The 27,685-nt window shown below is 42.2% G+C and overlaps 2 protein-coding genes across 6 annotated transcripts in view; both read left to right on the top strand.

The window, feature by feature from the left end:
• The window catches only part of GGA2 (golgi associated, gamma adaptin ear containing, ARF binding protein 2), a 38,626-nt gene extending 16,046 nt beyond the window's left edge, over positions 1 to 22,580 (top strand). For 2 of the 4 annotated variants that reach the window (XM_069089265.1, XM_069089271.1), the window contains exons 4-17: positions 809 to 907; positions 2,223 to 2,346; positions 2,892 to 2,995; positions 4,521 to 4,601; positions 5,191 to 5,331; positions 8,058 to 8,139; positions 9,147 to 9,287; positions 9,860 to 9,997; positions 10,283 to 10,338; positions 10,874 to 11,055; positions 13,159 to 13,322; positions 14,859 to 15,028; positions 20,527 to 20,637; positions 21,574 to 22,580. In XM_069089265.1, the coding sequence (XP_068945366.1) occupies positions 809 to 907; positions 2,223 to 2,346; positions 2,892 to 2,995; positions 4,521 to 4,601; positions 5,191 to 5,331; positions 8,058 to 8,139; positions 9,147 to 9,287; positions 9,860 to 9,997; positions 10,283 to 10,338; positions 10,874 to 11,055; positions 13,159 to 13,322; positions 14,859 to 15,028; positions 20,527 to 20,637; positions 21,574 to 21,684 (1,704 nt within the window). In that variant the 3' untranslated portion in view covers positions 21,685 to 22,580. The remainder of the gene's footprint in view (positions 1 to 808; positions 908 to 2,222; positions 2,347 to 2,891; positions 2,996 to 4,520; positions 4,602 to 5,190; positions 5,332 to 8,057; positions 8,140 to 9,146; positions 9,288 to 9,859; positions 9,998 to 10,282; positions 10,339 to 10,873; positions 11,056 to 13,158; positions 13,323 to 14,858; positions 15,029 to 20,526; positions 20,638 to 21,573) is intronic. The other 2 variants (XM_069089275.1, XM_069089280.1) reach the window with 2 other exon arrangements.
• A 4,038-nt stretch (positions 22,581 to 26,618) lies between these two features.
• COG7 (component of oligomeric golgi complex 7) overlaps positions 26,619 to 27,685 on the top strand; it is a 73,129-nt gene continuing 72,062 nt past the window's right edge. Inside the window, exon 1 of one of the 2 annotated variants that reach the window (XM_069089255.1) lies at positions 26,619 to 27,433. In XM_069089255.1, the coding sequence (XP_068945356.1) occupies positions 27,268 to 27,433 (166 nt within the window). In that variant the 5' untranslated portion in view covers positions 26,619 to 27,267. The remainder of the gene's footprint in view (positions 27,434 to 27,685) is intronic. The other variant, XM_069089250.1, reaches the window with a different exon arrangement.

The raw sequence follows: 27,685 nt of genomic DNA, 5'->3' as shown, positions 1-27,685 counted from the left end.
ACAGTAACTGGGAAATTCAGAAGAGGGGCAGGTTTGGTGGGTGAAGAATTGCTGCTTTGGGGTCTTGTAGAAGGCTGTTAAATGCCTCAAGTTTTCATAGAAATGTTAGTCCCTTCTCCCAGAGGAAATTATAAAGATTGTGTTCATAGTGATTGGTTTGGTTTTTCCCTGTTTTGAACGACCTGAGCTCTACAGGATTCCACAGACAAAACAGCTGTTCTGCTTCTGATCTCCTTTGCCTGAAGTGCTGCCATGGAAACAGATTCTATTTGTTCAGTTTAAAATGTTATGCTTCCTATTAGGATTGCCCTAGAACACAAGCACAAACACTGAAGCTTTAAAAAATGACACAAAATCCAGCCATCATAGTGATACCAGTATGAGTATCACATTTTTATTTTATAAAGACACCAACCAGGAAATGGCACTATTATTAAAAATGACACCATTTTCATGACTTAAAATTGAGCCCCAGAGGTCTTGTTGGATATTGGGTATGGCCAAGGCAGGGACTAGATGGGGAACCCTTTCTAGATTAGAGTTGGGCTGCAATGGTCCTGTTCCTTTCCTTCTAACGGGGGCTAAGTTTGGTAAGATTCTTGGGAAATTCTTGCACCAGAGAAACAACCTACTTTTCCTCTTGACTTCCATAGCTGTTTCTCATGGTCCTTCCTAAAGGAGGGTGATTTGAATTAGATGACCAACAGATGCTGTCCTACCTGCAGCTGCCCATCCCTGGCTCCTTGGGTGGGAACTCAGTAGATTTGCATTCTTCTCCTTGTGCTGAGAGCTGCTTGGGCTTTCCTAGGTGCTGGAGGTATGCATGAACTATTGTGGAGAGAAATTCCATGGTGAAGTGGCCAAGTTCCGCTTTCTGAATGAGCTAATCAAAGTACTTTCTCCAAAGGTGAGTAGGGACACTTCATCTCTCTGCTTTGCTGAAGGATAGGGTGCTCTGGATTACATTCCCTTCCCTGAAGAGAAGCTGAGGCTGGAGGCTGAAGCTGACACCTTGCCTATAATGATTTGTATGTGGAAATGCCTTGAGGAGAGTATAAGGCCCTCTACCAGCAAGAGTTGCTATTATTATTACATTAAAAAATGGACAAGCAGCTAACCTCTATTCTTTGCTTCATCTCCCAGTTTATCCCTTTTTAACACTAAAGTTCCACTCCAACAAGGTATAGTGCCATGGAGGTGACCCTGAGTCTTTAAAGGCTATATTAGTGGAATATAAACTTTATCAGGTCCTACAAAAATGTAAAGGCCCTAAGCAGCCAGGACAATGGATTGTATGCCTATTGTCTGAGGATCAAGTTAGCTAAATTTTGGGGTAGTTAGGTGGCACAGTGAATAGAGCACTGGCCCTGGAGTCAGGAGGACCTGAGTTCAAATCTGGCCTCAGACACTCAACACTGACTAGCTGTGTGACCTTGGGCAAGTCACTTAACCCCAATTGCCCTTCCTTCCCCTCTCAAAAAAAAGAAAAATTCAAATTAGCTAAATTTGGAGAGGCCCATTACCAAAGGGGAGGTGATAAATTCCATTAGATCATTAACTGATCGAAAGGGAGAATTGTGATCTGACGCTGTAGGGGGAATCTTTGGAAGTAATGAAGTGTGATTATAATTCCTGTTGTGTATGACATTTTCCCCCACAAAGAGGCACTGGGAGGAGAGGGCTTCTCTGTCTTGGATGGATGCTATGTTCTGGGGGACAGATGCAGACTTAGGTTTCAGCTTGAGCCTGGTCAGTGTCTTCCCACCTAGTCTATTTCCCATATTTTGACTATTCATCTTCTTCCCTTTTGGCTTCTGCCTTAATTCTCCTGCTCTCTTAATGGGCATCCTTCTCTGTCAGTGGAATGTATAACTGATTAAGTGAGGTTGGGTTTAGAGAATGAACCTGTCCTGAGGCAGTCATGAAGCCTCTAAACCTAGAGTCTAACCCAGTAAATGTAGTTCAACTTTAGGGCTTATATGTGAAACTTACTTTTTTCTGCTTAGCATGTGCTTGGTAGTATTGTGTAGTAAAAAGAGCGCTGGACTTGATAGCCAAGAGACTTGGAGGGCAGGGGGAAACAATTCTGGGGCTTCCAAGGGTCTGACATTGACTATATTACTTAAATTTTGTTGGTTTTATTTTACTAAAGGTTTTGGACTAGACCATCTCTCAGATCTCTCAGTGGTATAAAGTTCCATCTTTCTGCTTTTTGCTTTCAGTATCTTGGATCCTGGACCACAGAAAAAGTCAAATCAAGAATTATTGAAATAATGTTCAGTTGGACAGTTTGGTTTCCTGAGGATATCAAAATACGAGATGCTTATCATATGCTGAAGAAACAAGGTCTAGCTTATGTTTGAGTTTTCATTTGAGTTTAAGTTAAGAACTTGGCTTTCTCCTCTCTGTCTCCCTCCTGACAGATTTTGGGAGATTAGTGAGGAACCATTCACTGATTGTTGGATTCGGGGGTGTTTATGCATAGGATGTGACATATTTGCCTAAGATGACCAGTGTGACTTTGGGTGTGTGCAATCCAAAGCTAGCTGGGCTCAGGGTGAGGCTTCATCCTGACTATTCAGTTAACCTTCCTGTGTCTCTAAAGAGTCACTGACTCTTCTGAAGCACCCAGGCCCCTTCCTTCATGCTGATACATAGGATTTCCCTCAAAGACAGTTTAGAACTGCATGCCTCTCCTTATCCTGGGTGTGTCCTACCTAGAAAGTGCACTTCTCTGTCCCTTACAGGACACTAGGGACTAGGTATTTTGTATTCTTCACAGAGGGAGGTCTCTTACACTTTAAGATGCTTGGATTCAGTCTGAGGTGGCCAAGACCCCCATGAAGTCTGGGCAGAGGCAGCATTTGAAATCTAGGTGTTGCATGTTTCAGGAATCATTAAGCAAGACCCCAAATTACCAGTGGACAAAATCTTACCCCCACCTTCTCCCAGGCCCAAGAGCTCCATCTTTGATGCTGATGAAGAAAAATCAAAGGTAATTAATACCCTTTCCCTATACCTTTCCTTGCCCTGGAGGGTTAACCTTTCTTCTCCATGTACTGACTGACAGGCAACACACACAAGGTTTTTTTCATAGATTGTCTATGGGCTGTGGCTACAGGCCTCTGTGTCCTTCTTTAAGATCCTCAAACATCCAACTTTGGTCATTAAGCTCCTGTGAATTCCTGCAAGAGACAGGAAGGGGCCCAGTTTCTGGAGATAATGTAGTGATTTTGAAAGAGCTTTGCATAAAGGGAGCTTGAGTAGAGCTCTGTGTGTGTAGGGTCCTCTGTGTCAGTAGAGCTCAGCTTGCACACTGGGGCTCCTCGGAAACCTCTGTAGCTGATCAGTCATCTCTAGACCATTTAGGAACAGGAGAGGAACGATGCTGTGCAGGGAGCCTGACCCTAAATTAGGTAGTTCAGGAATTATTTTTTTTTTTTTAAGCAATCGGGGTTAAGTAACTTGCTCAAGGTTACAAGGCCAGTTATTTCTGGGTGTGGTGCTGAGTGTCTGAGCCCGGAATAGTTCAGGAATTATTAAGGTAAATGTTGTGCACTTAATTCCAGTATTTTTATTGAGATTAAAATGAACACATCGAGGACATTCTTTTTTTTTTTTTTTTTTAGCCTTTTGGAGGTCATTTGGGGTTAAGTAACTTGCCCAAGGTTACACAGCTAGTTTTTTGTGTGGGTGTTAAGTGTCTGAGGCCTGAACTGAACTCGGGTTCTCCTGACTCCGGGGGCCGGTGCTTTACTCATTTCGCCACCTAGCCACCCCCATCAAGGACATTCTTGTGTGTGTGTGTGTTTGTGTTTGTGTGTGTGTGTGTGTGTGTGTGTGTGTGTGTGTAAAGTATGTGTGTGAGAGAGAGAGAATCCAGCTTGAGGGATGGGCCAACTATATATCAGTATGTTGACTTTGTTTTAAGCATTGTCTGACTGGATCAGTTCCTACCTCACCCAGAGCCTCCCAAACTTACCCTCTTAGCCAGCATTTGAGGTGGGTGGGAATAACCACATTTCAGGGGCTCTCAAAGGTCAGACCCAGGGCCTTATGTCCCTGAAGCATAGGGATGTCTCTGCTTTTCATCATCCTTTGCTGACTGCCCTCACCCTATGGGATGCACAGCCCTTACTTCTCCATCTCCCCTAGTGAAACAGCAAAGGGAAATGACATAGTGGTTTGTTTCTTCAACGTCCTTGGGAGCCTTTCAAGCAGTGTCAGTAGCAGGTCTATCAATCCTCAGAGCAACCAACCCCCATTGCATATGCAGAATTGTTGTCTTATTCTGTTCCTTTTCCACTTTTCTAGCAGTCAGACTTCCCCCAATCTTGAATAATCAGGACCCACAACGATAGTAGGCCACAGCATTCCACTGTGCCATGAGCTACCCTATTTTTGCCTGGTATCCCAGAAGATATCCATTGTGGGGTTGTTGGGGTAGGGTAGGAAGAAGAAGATGGGAGAGGAGGCCAATTGTGGTCTCATGTCACCTTCTCATGGAATATCTTCCCCAGCTCCTGACAAGGCTTCTGAAAAGTAACCACCCTGAAGATTTACAGGCAGCCAACAGACTAATCAAGACCCTCATCAAGGAGGTAGGTAGCAGCAGGTTTCTCACTTCTTTTGGGGGAAAGAGGGGCAGGGTTGGGAACCAGTTTCTAGAGTCCAGAACTTGGAGTTTTTAATAGTGTTTTGGTTCCTTTGGATTTGAGATATCCTTGGTGTGTTAAGATGGGTAGGCTGGTTTCTCTTTGGATAGAAGGGGATGGAAAGCATGGTGGCTATGAGTATAGGGGTATGTGGATGGACAGATTACTGGGAAGAATGAACATGGACCCTTTTCCTTACCCTAATTCCTAGCCCCATCTCATCCTAGATGGCTTCTTATAGGTTCACACTGGTATCCTAGACCAGTATGCATTTGCTGCAGATCTAATATGAAAATTTTGGACGAAAGTAATTTGTGTAACCTTTCTCGAGGATAAGGAGGAAGATTGGACTGGGAAAGGGAAGGGGAAACCTGTCAAGTGGGTGACTGTTAACTCAGTATCCTCATCTCCCTAAAGTAGCAATAGAACAATCAGTGCTCAGTAAAAGAAGTAACAAGGGATGGAACCTTTAATGGAGAGAGTGCTAAGAATGTTCCTCTCACTCACTTCCTTTCTTTTTCAATTGCTTTGGAAGGAACAAGAGAAATCTGAGAAGGTGTCCAAGAGGATCAGCACCATCCAGGAAGTCCACAGCAATGTAAAACTGATGAAGGAGATGCTGAGCAACTGTCAGGGGCCAAAGGGTCCAGAGCAAGCGGACCTGAAGAGCCTGCAGGTAATTCTAGGTCTGGGTAACACCAGAAATCGGGTTTGTTACAGACACTAAATGAGGGCCTTGGTTAGGGTCAGTCATTTCTGTAACTTGTTTCTAGGAGGAGGCAGTTGGCCCCCAGGTACTAGATTAGGCCAGGCAAATTGGGAGTGAGGGAGGTTGGGGTAACTTTTTAGAGAAATCATTCTGGTTGGAGCAGGGCTTTTTACTCTGGGGTCTATGAACTTTAAAAAAATTTTTGATAACTGGATTATTATAATTGATTTCCTTTGGAACCCTATGTGTTTTATTTTATGCATTTAAAAACATTGAGAAGAGGCTCGTGGGCTTCACCAGATGGACGCACTCACACACATGTGCACACACACATGCACTCACACTCACTCATTCACTCAGTTGCTCGCTCACTCTCGCATGTGCATCTTTTGTCTATGATGACTTTCAGTCACCAAATTCACCCAGTTAGCCTTGCTTCCTTCCTTGTTTACCTTGCTTTTTAATGTGGCTCGCTAGTTTCAGGGCTCAAATGAAAGTAGAGAGAAGTCTACTAGGAGTGTTTTCAACATCTGTACAGGGAAGACCTCATCTTGTCTTCCACTGAAGAAAGTGTGATAGCTTTTTCCTTTCCCCTTTTCTCTCTTTAAAGGGTGTATGTGTGTGTGTGTGTGTGTGTGTGTGTGTGTGTGTGTGTGTCTGTCTGTCTGTCTAAGGGAGGAAGTGTGTTTTGATATCTAATTTGCCTTTGCCCTTTTCAGTATCACATAAAGCAGTCATCTCAAAGTAAACCCAGTGTTGAGTTATTGCCCGTCTTCCTCCATTTGGGACCAAAGCTACACAGTAAATGTCATGAACTGACGTAGCTAAAAGGCTAGGGTTCATCTCTGTAGTTTGGGAACCATTGCAACCCAATATTCTCATTGCCATGACATGCCCTTTGGGAAGAGTGGGGCATTTGTTTCACAGGCTTGGCTTTGGGATATGTGGTTACCATGTCTCTTAAGTCCCTGAAAGGCTGAGTCTTTCCATGGGATACCACTTTCTTACAAGTCAGTTCTGCTAGGAATTAGGACTAATTTGACTTTCCTTAGGGATAGACTTCTTCTGTGCAGGGAGCAGAGTGGTCTCAGATTATTCCATTAGACTCATAGCATGTGAGAATTGGGAAGGTCTTTAGAGATCATTTAGTCCCAGACCCTCATTTTATAGCTGAGAAAACTGTCTAGAAAGACTGACACCTTATAATTTCCCATAGCAAGAGTGTCAGAGCATGGAACCCAAGTTTTCTGAGTTTTCAGTCAAGTGCTTTTACCACTGCATTAAGGTCCCTCACTCATGTCTCCTGGTTCCTTGAGGTTCATCCTAGAATATTGTGATAGATTCCTAATTGGCTTCTTTGTCTTAGGTGTTTCCTCTTTTCAGTTCATCTTCCATTCAGCTGCCAAAAGTACACAGGTCTACATTAATGAAATGCCAGTGTTTTCTTATTTATAACCTCTAGGATCAAATGCAGGTGCCTTTGTTTAAAATTGAAACAAACATTTAACATTTAAAGCCCCTCATATAACTCTAGTTTGCTTTTCCAGTCTTATTATACTTCTCTTTATAAAATCTTTGGTCCAGCCAAACTAACCTTACTATTTCCTGAAAGCAGTGTTCTGTCTCCAGTCTCCATGCCTTTGAACAAGGCTGCATCCCTAACCTGGAATGTATTTCCTCTTGGAATTCCTAATTAACCATCCTATATAGTGAAACTTTTTTATTTTCAAAGAAAAAGGGAACAGCTAGGTGGTGCAGTGAATAGAGCACTGGCCCTGGAGTCAAGAGGACCTGAGTTCAAATCCAGCCTCAGACACTTGAAACTTACTAGCTCTGTGGCCTTGGGCAAGTCACTTAACCCAAACTGCCTTGCCTTCCCCACTCCAAAAAACAGAAAAGAGAAAAAAAAATTGAGCAAAACCAATCAGGACATCAAGAAACATCTGTTGATTAATGCCAGAGGTGTCAAAACATGAGCCCCACTCTCTAGTATGGTCTGAACCAGATTAAAATGTAATTAGGAAATGTTTAACAAAATAAATAAAAATACAACATAGATAATGAAACGTTATACAGCTCACAGAGAATCCATTTCTATTTGAATTTGATAGCACTGTTATATGCTGTGTTCCACTTTCACATTCCCTAGCCTCTGTAGTGTGGTTGAAGGAGATGCCTTCTCTTATCACTTTGGGGCCAAGTCTGCTCTTTATGATAATTTCACAACATATAGTTTCGATGGTTTGTGGGGAGAATATGCAAAGTTTAGATGAGAGTCAATCCCTGCTTATAGGCTAGTAAGTGATAGAACATGAAAACAGATAACTATGTACAGTATTATGTGATTAAGTGCTTTAGAGAGTTGCAAAACAAAGTGGTATGCAGGGGGCAAGGTGGTTCCTGTTTGGGACTTCAGTTTTGCAAGAGTTGAGATGCTTATTTCCTCTGATTCTAATAATTGGTTTTGGTTTTGAAATACAGTTAACTAATCCTAAGGGATGAGAGCTTGAGTGGGTTGGTGCTGGGTAATGATTACAAGCAAGAGAACCTTTTCCATCTCTGTGTAGCTTGAATTGTCAGCTCCCAACTCCAGGCTGTCACTGGGCATTGGAAGAGCTGTGATTCTGTCTGCTGCTCTCCTCCAGCCTTTAGCGGAGAGTTCTCTAAGGCACTTGTCTGTTTGTCTTGCGCAGGGCCTGTATGAGAAGTGTGAAAAGCTGAGGCCCACTCTGTTCCGGCTTGCCAGTGACACTGTGGATGATGATGAGGCCCTAGGTAACAGAGGGGTTTTGTTTTTTTGTTTTGTTTTAATTGAAGCAGTGCCCTGGAAAGTTAGGAACACAGACCCCAGATGTGGTCCCATACTGGGGGATGAGACAAACATGAGTTCTAGCCCTATAGCATAAGAGTTAGTGGTGAGTGGGGTTTGGGCACCTGACTTGAAGCTTTAAGGTATATTTCAGTGGAGGGTTAGCACGTGGTCTGAAAGTTTTTGAAAGAGAAGCAGAAAAAGTCAGAGACTGAAGAGGACAGAAAGCTGAAGAAAGACTGAAGGAACCAGCAGGGCAAAGATAGACAAGGGATATTTGATTCTATTTTAGTGGGAAAAACCTCATTTTACTGTCTCTGAATGAAGCTGCGACTCTGAGGTTGGCATTCAAGCTCTATGAGTTGCTTGGTGAGGAGGAAGGTGTCTATTTTACATGAGATGTGTTCAGCCCTCCATGATAATGTGGTGCTGGTCTCTGCCAATGTTTCTAGTTTCTTTTCTGTGCCTCCTGCAAGCTGCTTGATCGGGCATTCTGGCTAACTTTGATCAACTGTAAACCAAAGGGCAGATATTATTGAGAAGGTCCTGTTGGCCATTCTCTAATCTGAGTCACAAGTTCTTTTGAGAGGGTAGAGTCAGGGAAAGAAGGTGTATGCTTGAGGCAGAATTTAAAAGGTCAGTCTTGCCTACTGGCTCCTGTTTTTGGAAGTCTAAAAGGTCTGTATCTCAGTGGTGAGAATAACAACAGAGTAGACATTTGGCCATATATTCTATGGCAGGAAGGCTCCTCGATTCAACTGGGATCCTATGAGCCTTTGGGATCCAAATGAAGGTAAAAAATTCTGCTCTTTGGGGTGAGGGAGAGAGTAGAAGGGCAGGTGGTTAAGTTCTGTTGGGCAGAGGTTTTGGTGGTCATTGAAGCTTGTATAGGGACTAGCTAAAGTAAGCCTAGGATTGGGGTCTGTTGATGGACTAGCCCAAGTGACTTGTTTCCCCTCTTCTTTTTTTGCAGCGGAGATTCTCCAGGCCAATGATGTACTCACTCAGGGTGTTCTCCTGTATAAGCAGGTGGTGGAGGGCCAAGTTAATGCTGGGAACATGGTGCCCAGCGTGGTCACCAGCAGCACACAGGGAGAGCTGCCTGCTTCCCAAGGTAGCACACCTTTCATATTCTGGATGCTTTCCACTTTGCAGAATTTCTTTAAGAAAAACACTCATGAGTCATCATGAACTGGGTCCTGTATTCTCATGGAAGTCTGAGGCAGCATTTATGACTTTGGCCTGAAAGGGAGCACCCTCTCTGCCACTTATTTCTGTCCTACAACTCAGACTTTTGTGTGAACTGGAGCAGTCCTAGTCTGCTGACTTCCTTCTGTGAGAGTACAGTTTTTCTTGGGGCTAATTCCTGGGTTTGGGGAGAGTGGGAAGATAGACCACTCCAGTATATGGTGGGGGACCACAGCTCTTGGGTCTCTCTCCATGTGAAATTTTGTCTCTGAGTGCTAAGATCTGCCACTACCACCTCTTTCCTCCTCAGTAACAACAACAACGAAACCATACAAGAACCAGTTTCCACCCTAGGTTAAAATAAGATGGAGGTGATGCTGGAAGGGCAGTCCTAGGCAGCTGGGAGAAAACCGATATCCTTTATGGGGGGATGTCCAGATTTGGCTGTGTTTAGATGGTGGTTCCCTATTCTCAGAAGGTGACTGTTCCCTCCTCTAGCCTTGCAGCATAAGGAAGGCAGCATCAAAAGCTACTCCCTGATTGACTTTTCTGAATTGGACTCTGCATGCGAAGTCCCTTCCGAGCAGTATGAGCTTACATCATCTTGTCTTCTGGAGAAAGAGCTGGCTGCTTTAGGTGGGTGAGTGGCCTAGGGAAGCCCATGTAACTTAGACAGACAGTGCTAAATGGGTCTCCCTTTGGAAAAGAGTATCTGGTGCTTTGGGTGGAGACATGAGGGTGTGGGCTTTTACTTAGAGTTTAGGAATCAGCTGTTTGAAAGAACTCTACTTTGCCATTTGTAGAAGGGGAAGGAGGGTAAGGCTAGCGAATGACTAGGCATGGCCAGGCATGGTGGGGGTAGGAGCATTCTCTGATTTAATAATTGCTTTGTGTTATACATCCTCTGCTTGTTATCTGCAGGTCTTAATGATGCCCCAGCCACATGCAGGGCATCCTCAGACTTGGATGTTGTTCAGGTGAGGAAGCCTCTCCCAGGGAGGTGAAGATGGACATTCTAAAACTCACCTTCACAGGAGCAGTTGTGGTAGAGACAGGACGCCGAAATGACTGTCGGGACAATTTTAGTTGGAGGCCTAAATCTTTTCAGGCTAGATTGCTCAGCTAAGATTCTTGAGGACTGGTGCCATGAGATAGATCTTATTCCTGTCTTTCTGTTAGAAGGAGGAAGGTGAGAGGGAGGGAGAGGGAGAGAGAGAGCCAGAGAGAGCGAGAGAACCAGACGGAGAGAGGGGGAGAGGAAGAGAGAGAGAGAGAGAGAGAGAGAGAGAGAGAGAGAGAGAGAGAGAGAGAGAGAGAGAGTGTGTGTGTGTGTGTGTGTGTGTGTGTGTTTCCTTAGGGGCATATTTAGTGACTTCAGAACTACAGGTGCTTTGGGGCGTCTGCCTATTGTCTTGGCTGAGTGGAGCTAATGGCCGGTCTGGTATGCCTACTCCTGACCTTGGTTTTGGAGAAATGCTTGTTTTCTCACTCCAAGTGGTTCTTCTCTGACAGGTTGCCCCAGAGAATGGTTACCTGGAGAATGGAAATTTCTCCTCCAGTACAGTGGCCAAGGAGCCCTTCCCTGGCAGGGCTGACCAGACAAATGGCTCCCAAGGCAGCTCTCAGGAGAAGAAATGGTTATCAGGCTTGTCTGCTGCCCAGAGTTCTCTAATCCCTGACCTGTCAAGCACATTGTGAGTATACCAGACAGTGGGTGGTAATGAAGTCTTGGAATAGAGAGAGTCTGTCACTGTTTCTTGTTGTCCTTTCTTGTAGTTTCCTGGGCTGGGAAAACAGACGAACAAAAAACTCAAACCTAGAGAATAGACCCCTAAGAGCAAAATTAAGACCCTTCATTCTGGAAAAATCTTAGCATTGACAGCTTACCCTGAGCATGTTACGTCTTCCCTCATCCCTCCCAGGCTGCTTTGGTGCTGTCACTCTCCTCTCCCTGTCTCTTTACCCTAAAGTACCCCTGCAAAAATGTTTTTATGAGGCTTTCTGAGACTTCCTGAGAGAAGGCAGGCTCAAACTTCAGGTTGTGTGAGAAAGAGGAGGAGGAAAAATGGATTTCATTGGGTGAGTCTTATGGTAGAAATAAGGATGTCTTACTGTGGTACATCTTTGTGTTCAGAGCACCTAGATTCTTAGAGCTGTCTTCTTGAGTGTTTTCTCATGCCCTTTTCTACTTCCAAATGTGTCCATTTCTATATTTCAAAGAATGGAGTCCAAAACCATTAGCACTTCTTGTAATTCAGTACAATGATGAATAATAAATCCATGAGCAAGGCTGATGGACTCAACTAAACAAAATGAAATTTAATAGGAATATGTTAGAGGCATAATCTACCAGCATTTTGGAAAATGCTGAGGTGTTGAGGTTCACTGCCAAGTTCATTATGAGTCAGCAGTTTAACATGGCTGCCAAAACAATTCATTTGATTAGAATGCATTAATTGAAGACTGATGTCTGGACTCAGGGAGTAACTATTCCATTCTGCCCTTTTCTTGCGGGACTGTATTTGGAATGTCGTACTAAATGTTTAAAGAGTGATGATGACACAAGTTGGTGAAGCAGGCAGTGTGGTGATGGCACTCAAAATCAGGACAGAAGAGGAATGGTCGAAAGAACTGACCTGAAAAAGAGAATGGGGAAGGGGAAGGAATGTGCAGTATTTGAAGGGCTGACTTTTGAACATGGATTGGGATGACAGGTACAAGTTACAATAAGGCCCTCTTCACTTCTCTCTTGGACTGTTTCAATAGACTTCTGGTTGATATTCCTGCCCAAAATCTCTGCCTCCTCCAGTCTGTCCTCCACAAAGCCACCTAGATTATCTTCCTTACGCCACAGGTCTGGCCATCACTCCACTTCCCAATATTATCTGGTGCCGTTCTTTGTGGCCTGCTGCTTTCCTACTTTCCTGTTCTTTTTCCATATTATTCCTTTCCACCCACTCTACAGTCCAGCCACACCAGCCTGTTTTCTTTTCTTTACACACTTTGTTCTGTCTCCTGTCCATACTTTTGTACTGATTGGAATGCTTTCCGTCCTCACCTGTGCCTCCTAGGATCCCTGGACGCCTTCAGAACTAAGCAGAAGTGCCACCTCCTATGTGAAACCTTTCTTAATTTCTGCTAGGTATTAGTTCCCTTTCTCCCCACATTAACTTCTATTTGTTTTGTCTGTAATCTGTATATGTTTATATGTGTGTGTGTGTGTGTGTGTGTGTGTATTCCTGCCTAAATATAAATAACAGGGTTGTGTTGTCACCCCTACTAGACTGTAAGGACCTTGAGAATAGGAGCTGTTTACTGCTGTCTTTGTATTCCCTTCCTATGTTTACCGCAGTGCCTGGCATATGTTATTTAGTCCCTTCAGTTGTATTTGACTCTCCCATCACCCCATTGGGGTTTTTCTTGCAAAGACACTGAAGTGGTTTGCCATTTCCTTCTTCAGCTGGCATGTAGTAGGTGCTTAATAAATTCTTGTTGATGGATAATGTTGATAACTTCAATGTTGATAACTTCTGTTTTTAAAGCACTTAGTATGTATTATCTCTGGAAGGAATGGTTTAATCTTCACAGTAATCCTACATAGTCACAAAGTAGTGAAACCTAAGGAACTCCTACTTGACCTCCTCTTCTCTGTTGGCTTCCTTGTTCCTCAGCCCCCTCAGGAACACCTGAAAGCTTGAAAATAGATGTGTATGTGTGTGTGTTTTCTCTAGAGAGAGTCCCATAGAAGAGAAACTTTTTTTTTCTAACCTCTTTATTTTAAAATTATTTTCCTCCAGGAATTTCCTTCATCAGAAAACGCTCCCCAAAGAGTCACTGGTGGGTGCCAATTTCTTCGCAGAACAATCTTGGGAGACAAGACCAGGAGACACTCCTCCTCCATCAACACCCCTGAATAAATCTCTCGCTCAAGTTTTTGTTCCACTAGAATCAATTAAGCCCAGTAAGTACCGTTGATTTCTTTACCAATTCTGTAAATAGACAGTGAGATGCCTTAGTTTTAATTAGGAATATGGATCAAAAAATGTTGAGGCGGGGGTGGAAGAGAGAGGGAGTAGCTCCAGAGTCAGTAACTCAATTAATGGGGTGCATACTACGTGCTGAGCTTATGCTAGGCAATAGGAGAGCACAAGTAAGGGGCAGAGAGGCAGGAGTGGGCTATGAGAGATTGATATAAGAGAGTATGTGGGGGTGAGTGACAGGGACAGAGGAAGGATGAATGCATTTGAATAATGATGAGGTGGGGAGCCATTCCTAAATAGGGTCATGGCGTATAATAACAGTTATTTTTTAAAATTTATTTACATGATCTCTAGGGGCTGCACCAGTTTTGTTTTTTTTTTGGAGGGGGGAGGGCAGGGCAGTTGGGGTTAAGTGACTTGCCCAAGGTCACATGGTTAGTAAGCGTTAAGTGTCTGAGGTTGGATTTGAACTCAGGTCCTCCTGACTCCAAGGCCGGTGCTGTATTCACTGTGCCCTAGCTGCCCCTAATGACAGTTATTTTAGGAAGAACAGTTTGGTAGCAGTATTTAGAATTGATTGGAAAAGGGAAAAACTAGAGATAAGGAGAGTAGTGAGAAGACTTTTGTAGTTAGTCTGGTTGTAAGGTGAAGGCAATGGGAATAGAAAGGAGGGGCTGGATCTGGGAATTATCTTAGAGGCAGAATTTGTAGGATTTGGCCACAGCTTGGATATGTGGAACAAAGGAAAAAGAGAAAAAAGTTACTGCAAAGTTTATTGAATGGGAATGGGGGGGGGGGCCAGGGTTGGGGTAAGGGTAGTGTACCAGACTGCTAAATAGACAAGTTGGAAAGGAGATCTGGCATGGAGGTGAAGAAAAGGTCAGTCTCAGACACTGACGTAACAATAGGAAAGTTATTTGGAGATACGCTATAGGCTTTTGCAGATGCATAATTGAGGCATTGGTAAAATGCTATAGCTTATAAATACATATTTGAAAGTCATTCTCATAGTTCTGAAAACTGAAGCCATAAGAGTAGATAAGATCTCAGTGTTCGGGTAGACATAAAGATTAAATATGATAAAACTCAAGGGATTGTGGAACTGAATCTTGTAAACTAAAAGTAAACAAACAGATTAATAAAGACAAAAAAAGAAAAGAAAATGTAAAAAACAAACAAACAAGAAGATTAAATGTGATAATGAGCCTCGTTGGCTCTCATAGCCTAGGAAGAGAAATGACACAAACATAGACCTCTTCCCTGTCTAACCTTTTCTTTTAAAGTCCCTTCAGGGAAGGAGTAAATTTTTCCTATTCTGTAATGTAGATAATATAGGAAATGGTTGGGGAGTGAAGGTGGAAATGATAGAGACATAGAATCCTTTATCCTCCAGTATAGGAAGCAGTTCCTCAGGCCAAGACTTCTTATAATGAATCCATCATTTCTCTTTGAGCATTAAGGTACTAGAGGAATTTGTAGTTGTTAATCTTAACCCCGATTGGGTTCCTCTCCACCAGGTGACCTGCCTCCCATCACCATGTATGATCGAAATGGTTTCAAAGTCTTGCTCCATTTTTCCCAGGCTGGGGCCCCAGGTTTCCCAGAGGTCCAAGTACTTTTGCTCTCTATGCTGAGTACTGCACCACAACCTGTCTGGGACATTGTGTTTCAGGTGGCTGTGCCAAAGGTGAGTAGTTGGTAGAAACTGGTTCCTGGATGGGTACTTCAACTCCTTGAATCCTTTTTCTGAACCACTAACAGACATCTGGTGGGCTTTAGCAAGAAAGAAATCTGGAACTAGAGGCCCAATGAAAAGACTGTATATCTGTTTCTGTGAAGGCTGCTTCTTGAAGGGATATATCTCATGTTGTTAGCTAGATGAGCTTTTCATTTGGAAAAAAAATTTTTTAAATATATTTTTATTGATACTTAGACATTTTTCAAAAACTACATTAGCCAATGTATGCCTTCCCAAATCCCTTTGAGAAAGCCATTCCTTGTAACAAAGAATGAAAAAGAGAAAGTATTAAAAATTTCAGCAGGACTAACCAATATAGTAAATCTTACTTCACTTACAATGAACCTCTACTTCTGCAAAGAAGTGAAAGGAAGTATCATATCATCTGTCCTTGGGGTCAGACTTGTTCATTATAATTTTGTTGCATTTACTTTTGATTGGTTTATTGTCTTTCCATATAGTCTTCAGGCTTTTCTGTATTCATCATTTCTTATGCCCAACAATACTCCATTTCATTTATGACAGTTTGTTTAGTCATTCCTTAATCTATGGATATCTACCTTGTTTCCAGTCTGTTGTTAACCCCCAAAGTGCTGGTATGAATATTTTGTTGTATATGGAGCCTTTCTCTTTATCATTTATCTCCTTGAGGTAGCTGGCAGTGTACTTTGTGAGTTCAAGGATACGGACATTTTAGCCACTATTTTTGCACATTTCCAAATTGCTGTCCCGGAATGAATGGGATCTTAAATAATCTAGTCTCAGAAAATGAAATTTATCTAGCTTTAAAGGAACTCCCAAAAGTGGGACTCTGGTCTGGACTTTGGTTCAGATGAATTTAAAATTATATCAAACTTTCAAATAATAATATCTGTATTTTGGGGTGGCTAGGTAGTGCAGTGAATAGAGTACCGGCCCTGGAGTCGAGGACCTGAGTTCAAATATGACCTCAGATACTTAACACAAAAACTAGCCTTAACAAACTAGAAGCCCAGTGAAAACTTAACAAACACACTAGCCATGTGACCTTGGGCAAGTCACTTAACCCCAAGTGCCCTATCTTCTCCCCTCCAAAAAGCAAAAAAAAACCAATCTGTACTTTACAAATTAACTCTTAAAATTAAAAGCATTCTGTCAAAGCCTATTTATGAGAAAAATATAGTCCTAATGCCTAAATTGGGGAATGAAAAAGCAAAGAGAGACTAATATCGCAGTGAATATCATTTCAACAATTTAAAATAAAATTCTGACAGAAAGATTACAGCAATTTATGAAAACTATCATTCATCATTATTTAATTGGATAAATCCAAATTGCAGGAACAGAACACAAGGATGATTCAGCATTAGGGAGACAAAATAATATTTTTAAAAATCTAAAATGTGAGTATCAATAGATGCAGAAAAAGCCTTTGACAAAATTCAACATTCAAATATGGTAGAATCCTATAAAGTATAGGTATTTTGTTGTTGTTCAGTCATTTTTCAGTCATGTCTGACTCTGTGACCCTGTTTAGGGTTTTCTTGGTAAAGATACTGGAGTGGTTTGCTATTTACTTCTCCACCTCATTTGACAGATGAGGAAACTAAGGCAAACAAGATTAAGTGACTAACCCAGGGTCACACAGCTCGTATGTGTGTTGAGGCCAGATTTGAACTCAGGAAGAAAAGTCTTCCTGACTCCAGGTCCATTCTTAGAAAAAGAAATTGAATAATCCATCAGTGAACTTCCTAATCAAAAATCCCCAGGACCAGATGGATTCATAAATGAATTCTACCAAACATTTAATGAATAATTAATCCCAGTACTATATAAACTATTTGGAGAAATAAGCGAAGAAGTCATGTCAAATTCCTTTTATGACACGAATATGCTGATACCTAAACTAAGAAGAGCCAAAACAGAGAAAGAAAATTATAGACCAATTTCTCCAATGGATTTTGATGCAAAATTTTTAAATAAAATACTAGTAAAGAGATTACAGCAATATATCACAAGGATCATATACTATGACAAGATGGGATTTATCCCAGGAATGCAGGGCTGGTTCAATATTAGGAAAACTATCAGCATAATTGACCATATTAATAACAAGGCCAACAGAAATCATATGATTATCTCAGTAGATACAGAAAAAAACTTTGACAAAGTATAGCATCCATTCCTATTAAAAATACCAGAAAGCATAGGAATAAGTGGAAAAAATAGGAAAAAATAAACCTACCTTAAAGTGATAAATTTTATTTTATTTATCTAAAACCCTCAGCAAGCATTGTGAAGCAAGTATTCCTATTATCGCCCCTATTATTTAATATTGTTCTAGAAATGTTAGCTATAGGAATAAGAGGAAAAAGGTATTAAAGGAATTAGAATAGGCAGTGAAGAAACAAAGCTACCACTCTGTCAGATTTATAGATAAGGGAATACTTTAGGACCAAAATAAGAACATTACAAAATGTAAAATAGATAATTTTAATTATATGAAATTAACAAAGTTTTTGCATAAACAAACCAATGCAACCAAAATTATAAGGAAAGCAGAGAACTAGGGAAAATTTTTTGCAAGAAGTATCTCTTGATAAAGGTTTCATTTCTCAAATATATAGAGAACTGAGTCAAATTTATAAAAATGCAAGTCATTCCTCAATTGATAAATGGTCAAAGGATATGAACAGTTTTCAGACAAAAGAAATGAAAGCTATCTATAGTCATATGAACAAGTACTCTAAATCACTATTGATTAGAGAAATGTAATTCTGAGAGACCACTTCACACTTATCATATTGGCTAATATGACAAAAAAGGAAAATGTTGGATTTGGAGGGGATGTGAGAAAACTGGGACACTGATGCACTGTTGGTAGAGCTGTGAACTGATCCAGCCATTCTGGAGAGCAATTTGGGACTGTGCCCAAGGGGTATAAAACTGCATACCATTTGATCCAGCAATACCACTGCTAGGTCTGTATCCCAAAGGCATCCAAAAAAAGGGAAAAGGATTTATTTGTACAAAAATATTTATAGCAGCTCTCTTTGTGATGGCTAGGAATTGGAAATTGAAGGGATGCCCATCAATTGGAGAACAGCTAAGCAAGCTGTGGTATATAATTGTAATGGAATGTTATTGTACTATAAGAAATGACAAGCAGAATGATTTCAGAAAAAGCTGGAAAGACGTACATGAACTAATACATAGTGAAGTGAACAGAACCAGGAGAATATTGTACACAGTAACAGCAATATTGTTTGGTGAAGTGTTGTCAATGACTTAGCTATTCTCAGCAATACAATGAAGTATACCATCTGCCTCCAGAGAAAGAATTGATACTGTTTGAATACAGATTGAAGCATGCTATTTTTCACTTTTTTTCTTTTATTCTTTTTCTTTTATTTGAGTCTTTTTGTACAAAATGACTAATATGGAAATGTTATATGTAATTGCGTATGTATGACCTTTATGTAATTGCTTACCACCTCAGGGAGCGAGAGGGGAGGAAGGGAAGGATAGAATGTGGAACTCAAAACTTTAAATAAAATGTTTAAAAAATAAAGAAAAACTTAAATAACTGGAGGGGCCAGTACAATAAACCAATCTACCTCCCAAAGTGATACTTTGAAAACAGACAAAACAATGGAACAGAAGATCAAGGAAAATATCAGTCATTAAACATTTATGTGTACTATGTGCCAGGCACTGTCCATACTCTCCATATACAAACAATTATGTACAAACCAGACACACATTCAGGAGACTTTATTTTACATGTACAAATGTTAAACATATCTCCGCGTTAGTCATGTTGTGAAAGAAGAATAAGAACAAAAAGGGAAAAACCAAGAGAAAGAAAAAACAAAAAAAGTGAAAATAGTATGCTTTGATATGCTTTTCAGACTCCATAGTTTTTCTCTTCTTTTGGATGTGGCTAGCATTTTCTATCACGTGTCTTTTGGAATTGTCTTGGATCATTATATTGCTGAGAAGAGCTTAGTCTATCATAGTTGGATCATTGCACAATATTTTTGTCACTTGAATACAGTGTCCTTCTGATTCTGCTCACTTCACTCAGCATTAGTTCATGTAAGTCTTCAGGAGACTGTTAAAAAACTTCCTGTAGAAGTCAGCATTTTAGTAGGGACTTGAAAAAAGCCAGGAGGCAGAGCATTTCATTTATGACAGGATGGCCCATTACAATGCCTGGAGTTGGGAGACCCAGACTGTCTTGTTCGGGAAGAGAAGCAAGGAGACCAGTGTCACTAGATCAGAATACGTTAGGGGCCAGGTATAAAATGTAAGAAGACTGGAATGTATGAGAGGTCAGGTTATGAAGGACTTTGAATGCCAGAGGATTTTATATTTGAACCTGTAGGTGTGATAGGGTACCATTGGAGTTGACTGAATGGAGTCAGGGAGTGGGGTGACGTGGTGAGACCTGTGCTTTATTTATTAAGATCCCTTTGACAGATAAATGGAGGATGAACTGTGGTGGGAAGAGATACCAACCAGCAGCCACTGTAATAGTCTGGGTGTGAGGTGATTAGGGCCTCCACCATGATGGAGGAGAGAGTGTTAGAGGAGAAAAGGGGGCATATAGAAGAGATATTACCAAGGTAAAGTTTTTAGGGTTTGGTAACAAGTCAGATATGGAGGATGAGAGAGTAAGGAGTTGAGGACGACACACATTGTGCTGGTGGTTTAATCTTTGTTACTAACATTTTCTCCATCATTTTCTTAAGCCTCCCATGTCTAATCAACAAAATAATAAATCAGTTGTTGATTTAATAGTGTTTGCGGAAAATGTAACAATTAGCCCCCTGGTTGTGAGTCTGGGTGACAGGGAGGTATCCTCGACAGTAAAAGAAAAATTAGGAAGAGGGGAAGGATTGTAGGGAAAGCAGTGAGTTCAGTTTTGGATACGTTGAGTTTAAAATGTCTACAGGACATCCAGTTGGAGCTGTCCAATAGGCAGTTGGAGAATTGAGACTGGGTATCAGCCAAGAGGTTAGGAGTAAATAAGTAATTAGAGAATCATCAGCATAGACATTGTGACTGAATCTATGGGAGCCCATGAGATCACAAAGAAATAAGAGTAAAGAGGGAGATGAGAAGAGATACCAATGGTTAGCAGACGTGATCTGGATAAAGATTCGGCAAAAAAAAAAAAAAGACAGGAGCAAAGAGACCAAAGGGTAGAAAAGGTGATCTGGGAAAAAAATTTGGAAAAAAAAAAAAAAAAGACAGGAGCAACGAGGCAGGTAGGAGGAAAACCAAGAGGGAGTTGTATTGCAAAAACAAAGAAGGCAGTAGTCAGCTTTGGAGCTACTGTGGTAAGAGGGGCACACTGATGCCATGTACACGATGTTGGTACACGAGCTCTTTAGCACAAACCTGGGAGACTGGATCTTTATCTAAGCTGGGGTGTCATTATCACTTTTTTTTTAACCTGGCAGGCAATGAGAGTGAAACTACAACCAGCCTCCAGTTCTAAGCTCCCTGCATTTAGTCCACTGCAGCCACCCACTGTGATCTCTCAAGTTCTGCTGCTTTCAAATCCTCACAAAGTAAGTACTGGGGCCTACGGTGGGTGCTATTTGGCTGTATGTGCAGGCTGGAGGAGAGTGGTTTGTTGTTACCTTCTCTGGGTGTGGAGGCCCTGTTGGTATTTTTACCTGTTGAACATCCTAGCTAAAATCAGCTTTCTTCATAAATCCATTCCTTGTTGCAGTTTGTATTATTGGGACATGGGAAGTGGAGGCAGGGAAGGAGATATGTCATTAAACACCTGCTGTGTGCCCCAGGCACTGTTGCTAAGTGCTCTACAGATATTATCTCTGTTGATCCTCAAACAGTCCTATGATGTAGGTGCTATTATGGTTCTTATTTTAGAGTTGAGGAAATGGAGATAGGGTTTAAGTGACTTACTTGGGGTCACAAAGCTATTCAGTGTCTGAGGCAGGATTTGAACCCAGGCCTCCCTGGGTTCCCTCCTGACTCCAGGCACAGCACTCTCTATCTGCCTTGCTTATGAACTAGGCTGGCGAAGTCCAGCTCTTCTGCTGACAGTCGAGCATTCCTGTGCCCCATGTCTATGGGAATCCTACATATCCATCTATTAAGCAGAGTATTTCTTGGGGCCACTTAGACTGTTGCAGCAGCTTCCATTGTTTACCCTGTTGCTATTCAAATACTTGTGTTGATTGTGAGTTCTCTGTTACCAATGCCAGATGTTACATCTTCTGGTCTCAATTTTCATCAAGGAATGGGTGCTGTAGGACAGATGTCTAGATTGAACGTTCCTTATTTTGGAGACTGCTGAGGACATTCCCTGGACTTTGAGTTGATTGGAAGCCTTTTTCTTTGCTTTTCTGTGGGTCAAATCTCCCCTTCAAAGGGGCTGATCTTTTCCCTTTCAGACTCCTTGTGAGGTTTCAGACCCCACTTGGTACTCTCTATATCCTTTGGAAAATTTTATGGTTTTGATCTTTTCTTTTTCCCAGGAGCCTGTCAGGCTAAGGTACAAGTTGACGTTCACTCAAGGTGGGAAACCCTTCAGTGAAGAAGGAGAAGTGAGTGATTTTCCTGACCTCGCTTTGTGGAGTACAGCATAACATGAAGATGGACTCTCCTGGACCTTGCCATCAAGCCTTAGCCCATTTCTGTTGCTCATTTTTGCCCAGGACTAGCTAGGGGTTTTGAAATGAAGTATATCGAAGGGCACTGCTGTTTGGATGGCATATGAGCCATGTGTGAAATGCATCTGAGACCAGTCTTTGATATTATCTAGTGTGTCATCATCTCTGATGCCTCTGTGGTGATGGACTTCCCGGAGTCACTAGGATTTTATAAGCCAAAGCTTACAGCAGAGGCCCACATTTCAGGGAATCATTCCAAAGTGGAATCTTTTATGAATGTTGCTTCATTGTTCTCACTTTTGTGCCTTGTCATCCCTCAAATGAGCTCCCAGGCTGCTCCATTCTCAGACTCCTTGGAGACATTTGGTTGGTCTTGGGGACCTCTTTGCTTAGAAGACCCTCTGCCTGACTGATGTCTGTAAAGAGGATCCTTGTCTCTCTTTTTATACAGACTGCTTACAATTGATTGAGGAAATGTTCCAAATGGAATGCTCATTGCACATGCCTCTAGATTAGAGGGACACATAGTAGTAAGCTTCTACCCAGAGTATCTTCCACCATTATGCCTTATACCTGCCCTAGGTGGGCAGTCTTCAGGTAAAGGATAAGAAAGTAGTCTCCATGTCTCACTTATGTTTTCAGAGCTTTTGCCTAGAACCTCCACCTCCCTTTTCATCCTCATTGAAAGCTTTTTTCTACTTGCTTATTTGAGCATACCATTCTAGGCATTGTACAACACAATTAAGATAGATTTGGTTCTTGTTATTTAGGTGATTTATTGATGCAAAAAGACATAAAAAGTACGTAACAAAAAGTTTTGAATATGTAAAGCACTTACATTGAATGAATAAAAACAGGAACAAGTGTGTGTATTTCTGCAGTGGTGGTTGGGCATGGGGGATGCATTTTTGGAGATCATGTCTTCTAGAGGAACAAAGAAGCCATTATGGAGAAGAGATTTTAGTAATTCCTTAAATGAAGGAAGAGGGTCTTCTGCTGTGGTTGGACACACACAACCACACACACACACGCACACGGTATAGAATTGCATTTCACTCAACCAAATATGAGAGAGGAAAAATAAGAGGGAGGGCAGATTAAAGCAGGGAATTAGTCAGAAGGAAGACAGGGTTAGAATTGCAGGCTGGGCAAGACTAGGGGGTGCTGTATATTTGTTCTAGAAGGGGATATTAACTAAATCTGGGTAGAACAGAGGGAATAAAGGTTCTGATTTTGGAGTAGGGTAATCTAGGTAGGGGCTTAATTACTTTACATTTGTAATGCACTTTATATTTTACAAAAGTTAGCATGTAAAGACATGATAACTTTTGATCTTTCAGATAACCTTGTAAGGAAAAGGGGTCACTATCTGAAAAATGGGTAATAATAGTGACAAATTTCTTTACCAAAATTCACCATAGAATTCATTTTTTAAAAGGTGATCTGATTTTAAAAAAAGTTACACAGGTTTTCTAGAACATATAAATATGTACATATTATATATAAACACATAAAGTAAAATACTCATGTCAAAGAAAATTCGTATTTTGAACAACTGTAATTTACATTTGAATAAGGTGACTGATGTGGGCATAGATGATACTGCCAGAAGTAATCTCAAAAATATTATTAGAGATTATGAAGTTAGAGGCAAGAAACTGGAGACCTTATGGACACGGGTGTTGTTTTCATTACTATTGCTGTTTAGGGACAAAGGCCTAAGAAAAAAAGGTCAGCTTTGGGAAGTGAACAGCTGATTAAGATCATTTTTGAAGATGGATTTTGATTTCTGAATCATGGCTTAAAATGTAGGAATAATAGAATTCAGTACACTTAAAAGGCCTGGTAAAAATCTAGACTTAAAAATCTAGAGAGAAGTAATTTGTCCTAGGTCACACAGGTAAGTAACTGGGCCAAGATTCAACATCAAATCCAGTGTACTTTTCCCTATATGATATGTGCTTCTGGCCCCTTTTTCCATTAAAAAATATTTTTATAGATGCCTTGGTTTTATGACAGTATTACTTTCAGATATAACCCTCTCTAACTGCACCATGAACCTTTCTGAATAACTAAAACAGTTAAGCAAAACCAACTAAAAAATTGTGTCAGACATTGCATTATTCTGTACCCTAGTTTTTTTTGTGAAAGGAGATAATTTCTAACCACTTTGAAAAAACCGTATTTGTAGACAGGATTTTAAGAATCCAGATGTTGGAAAATTATCTCAGCTCTCACTGAGCTTAAGAGTTACTCTACCCTTGAATCCCTTGCCCCTTTGTCCTGCTGCAGCTCATCTCTTTCCAAATCTCACCCCTGGATGATTTTCATGCCTTTTCTGTGTTCTTACCTACATGCTGCTAGAGGAAGTTAGAGCTGCTGACTAGGTCTACTATACCTTAAATCTTTTTATTCTCTGATTTTCCACTGCATTTTCTAGGTCCCGAGTTACCTACACCACTCCTCCACTCTTTCTCTGACAAGGACCCTTGACTAATGGTACTTGGGTGAAAAAATTGAGACCCCTGTTAAGTTCAGTCGCTATCATCCAACGTTGGAGGAGGAGGTGGTCCAATGGCGGCAGCCAGCCCCTCTATGTCCTGGATCCCATCTCTGGGAGCCTGCTTTCAGCATCCTTTCTCTCCTTATTTTCAGTTTATCCACCGTGCCCTTCCTTACTGCCTACAACATGTCCAGATCTCTCTCATCCTTAAAAAGACAATAAAACCCGTCATTTACTGTACCATTCATTCAAGCTATTACCCTATAACTGACCTCTATTTCTCAATCTCAATTTAGCTTTTCTGGTCCTCAGTAATTGACCAAAACCTATCTCCAAGGTTACTAGTGATCTCTATTGTTAAAACCAATAGCCTTTCCTATTTGGCCATTTAACACTGTAGCATCTAACCCTGTGGAACAGGCTTTTGTGGACATTTTCTTTTCCTATAGTTTCTGAATCACACTGCTCTTGTGGTCCCCCTACTTGTGTGACTAATTCTTCTCGATCTTTCACCCCACCTCTGTTGTTTGGGTGTATTCTAGGGCCTTAACCTGAGCCCTGTTCTGTCTTGGAAGTCTTATAAATTCCTGTGGGGTCAATGGTTACCTCTATCCATATATCTAAATCTATATATTTGTCCCTCATCTCTGCCCTAAGCTCCAGTCAAATGCCTCCAAGAGCCCACTGGATATGCCTTCCCATTTCATTTCCCTACCGCCCTATTTTTGTCTAGGGGTACTATAATTCTTCTGGTCACTAGATTCTCAACCTCAATCATCCTATATTCTCTCCCTTTTTTTTGAGGCAGTCAAGGTTAAGTGACTTGCCCAGGGTAACACAGCTAATAAGTGTCTGAGACCAGATTTGAACTCAGGTCCTCCTGACTCCAGGGCTCGACCTAGCTGCCCCAATCCTTTATTCTTAACTCTTGGTTTTCCATATTGCTTGTTGATTATACCTCTACTGTATTTCTCCCATCATTCTTCTTTTCCCTGCTGATATAATAACCCAAGTTCAGGCCCTCATTCCTTTTAACCACCCATTTAATTTCTCTGAATCCAGCCTTTCCCTTCTCCAATTTCTATGCAGCTGCTATGCTTCCATAAGTATAGGTCTGACTATGTCATTCTGCCTTGCTCAAGAAGCTTCAGTAGTCCCTTATTGCCTTTAGCATACAATATTTAAACTCTTCTTTTTGTCATTTAAAGCTGTCCATGATCTGGCTTCAGCCTATTTTCCCAGGCAGATTACATTTTATTCTTCCTTACATTCATACTTCACCCAAACCTACTGCCTTGCTATTTCTGGTATATGATATTCTATTTCCTGTCTTTGCTTTCACACAGTGGGTCAGCCCCCACACATAGAAAGCTAAATTCTTGTCATGGTTCAACTGAAGAGCCACCATCTATCAAACTATAAGATATCTTCCTGATTCTGTCAGTTGTTAGTGCCCCGTGAAATTTTTTATGTTTGTGTTTCCTAGTGTGTGTACATATAAAGATAATGTATATATTCTTACATATGCATACTCCCTCAGTAGAATTTAAGTTCCTTGGGGAAGGGACCCTTTGCTTTTTGTCTTTGTATCCCTAGCAATCAACTGATCAGTTAACAAGTAATTAAGGACCTAATAGGTGCTTTTTATGTTTTAGGACAATCCCAAATCAGGATGTCAGTGTTCCTCAGATTTATGGTCCCCATATTGTTTAACCATAACATGAGAAAGCAAGTTTCTTGGTTGAATAAGTTGAAACTACAATAAGACAAGACAACTGACAAAGTGTCCTTTGAAATTACGATCCCAGGACATCTGTTTCCCCTGTATGGCAAGATAAGAGAAGTTCCACTATTCAAGGCAATGTCCTTTAGTGGTTACAAACCGGAAGAAGGTTCTGGGTCAGGGTTATCTGGTCTTCACGTGGCTGACACAGGAAAGGGCATTTTTAGAGCAAAGCCAGGCTTATCTGTTGATCGGTTCAGGGTTTGGCCCTTATTGGGGTTCACATGGTCTTAAACGATCATCAGTATTTACGTGTGAGTTCATATGCACACATGTATACACACCCACAGAAAACAGTTAATACAGTTTGGGAGGGAAGGCTGGCAGGTCAGGAGATGAGGAAAGCGCCGCGCACGGAGGTGGTGTTTGAGAGGCTGAGGACGTAAGGTAGGTGTGCGATCAGGCACTGGAAACTGACTCCTGGGCAAAGGCACAAAGATGGGAAATCCAGTGATAGGAGTGAGGGAATAGCATAGGGAAGGTCAGTTTGGCCGGATAGCAGGTCCTTAATAATATGACGAATTGAACAAAACAGCAAATCTGAAAGTCAAACCCGTCTGTACGCGGAACACTAGAGTGCCTGCTTCTGGCCTGCACAGGCTGCAGCTTCGCGCACGCGCACACAGACCCTGACGCAGGGGCACACCCACCCGGCTCGCGCAGGCGCAGCCGCCGCCGTGCTGAGGCCGCAGGAATTGCGCTAAGGTAGTCGCTGCTCGGGAGGCTGAGTTCAGTTACCCTCAGCTTTTGGCTTAGTCAGGGCCGCATCCCCAGGGCCCCTGCTAAGGCGCAGGTCCATCCTTAGGTGCAGGAGCAGAGCCCAGTTTTCTGGATTAGAAACAAAGGCTGCAGAGCGGAGAGGGGCGGGGCAAGAGTGCGAGGAGGAGGAGGGAAGGGATTGCTTGTTGCTATGGAAACTGCCAGCCACTTCCGGTAAAATTGCAGCTCGCCATAGCGTTCTTCGTGGGTGCCCGAGGTACGCTACCCTTCCGAGAGTGTGGGGCAGAGTCTGCGGCTCTGTAGCCTAGCCGAGCGCCCGAGACTCTCCGGCGGCGCAGCTGAGGGGAAGTCCCACCTCCGAGGAGGCCCAGTTTCCGGGAGTCTCCCCGGCTCGCTCCCTGCTTGGGACGGAATCCTCGCCGGTGGTCACTGTCGCCCTCGGGGACGGTGACGAGAGCCCGAGCCTCGGGCCCACAGTCCGCGGTAGGGTCCGGGGATTACGGTGAGCCTGGCGTACCCGGCACTAGGGGCCTTTTGGCCCGGGGAGAAGGCGATGGATTTCTCCAGGTTTCTGGCGGATGACTTCGAGGTGAAGGAGTGGATCAATGGGGCCTTCAAGACAGTGCCCAAGGAGGCCCCGGGGAAGGTGGACGGGCACGCCGCCACGCTGGTGATGAAGCTGCAGCTCTTCATCCAGGAAGTCAACAACGCCGTGGAGGGTGAGCGCCGGCCCTTTCCTGGGGGGAGGGGCTGAGTGACCTGAGCTGACGTCTGATGGCGTTGTGCAGGCCGGTGGTGTGGATGATTTAAAAAAAAAGAGTAACGTTAATTTTTCGGTCTCTGTATGTGTGTGACGTCAACAGTATTTATTAAGCACCCTATGTGTACAAGCCTGGCCATGGAAAGAAAGGCAGAAAACATCCCCTGCTCCCAAGGAGCTCACAGTCTAATGAGGTAGACAACATGCAAAT

This window comes from Petaurus breviceps, unplaced genomic scaffold (assembly GCF_028583685.1).
Source record: "Petaurus breviceps papuanus isolate PSGF00001 unplaced genomic scaffold, PetGlider_PUasm1.0 120, whole genome shotgun sequence".
In the NCBI taxonomy this organism is placed as follows: Eukaryota; Metazoa; Chordata; class Mammalia; order Diprotodontia; family Petauridae; genus Petaurus; species Petaurus breviceps.
Note: the sequence above shows the minus strand (reverse complement) of the source record. Positions and strands in the feature narration are given on the sequence as shown.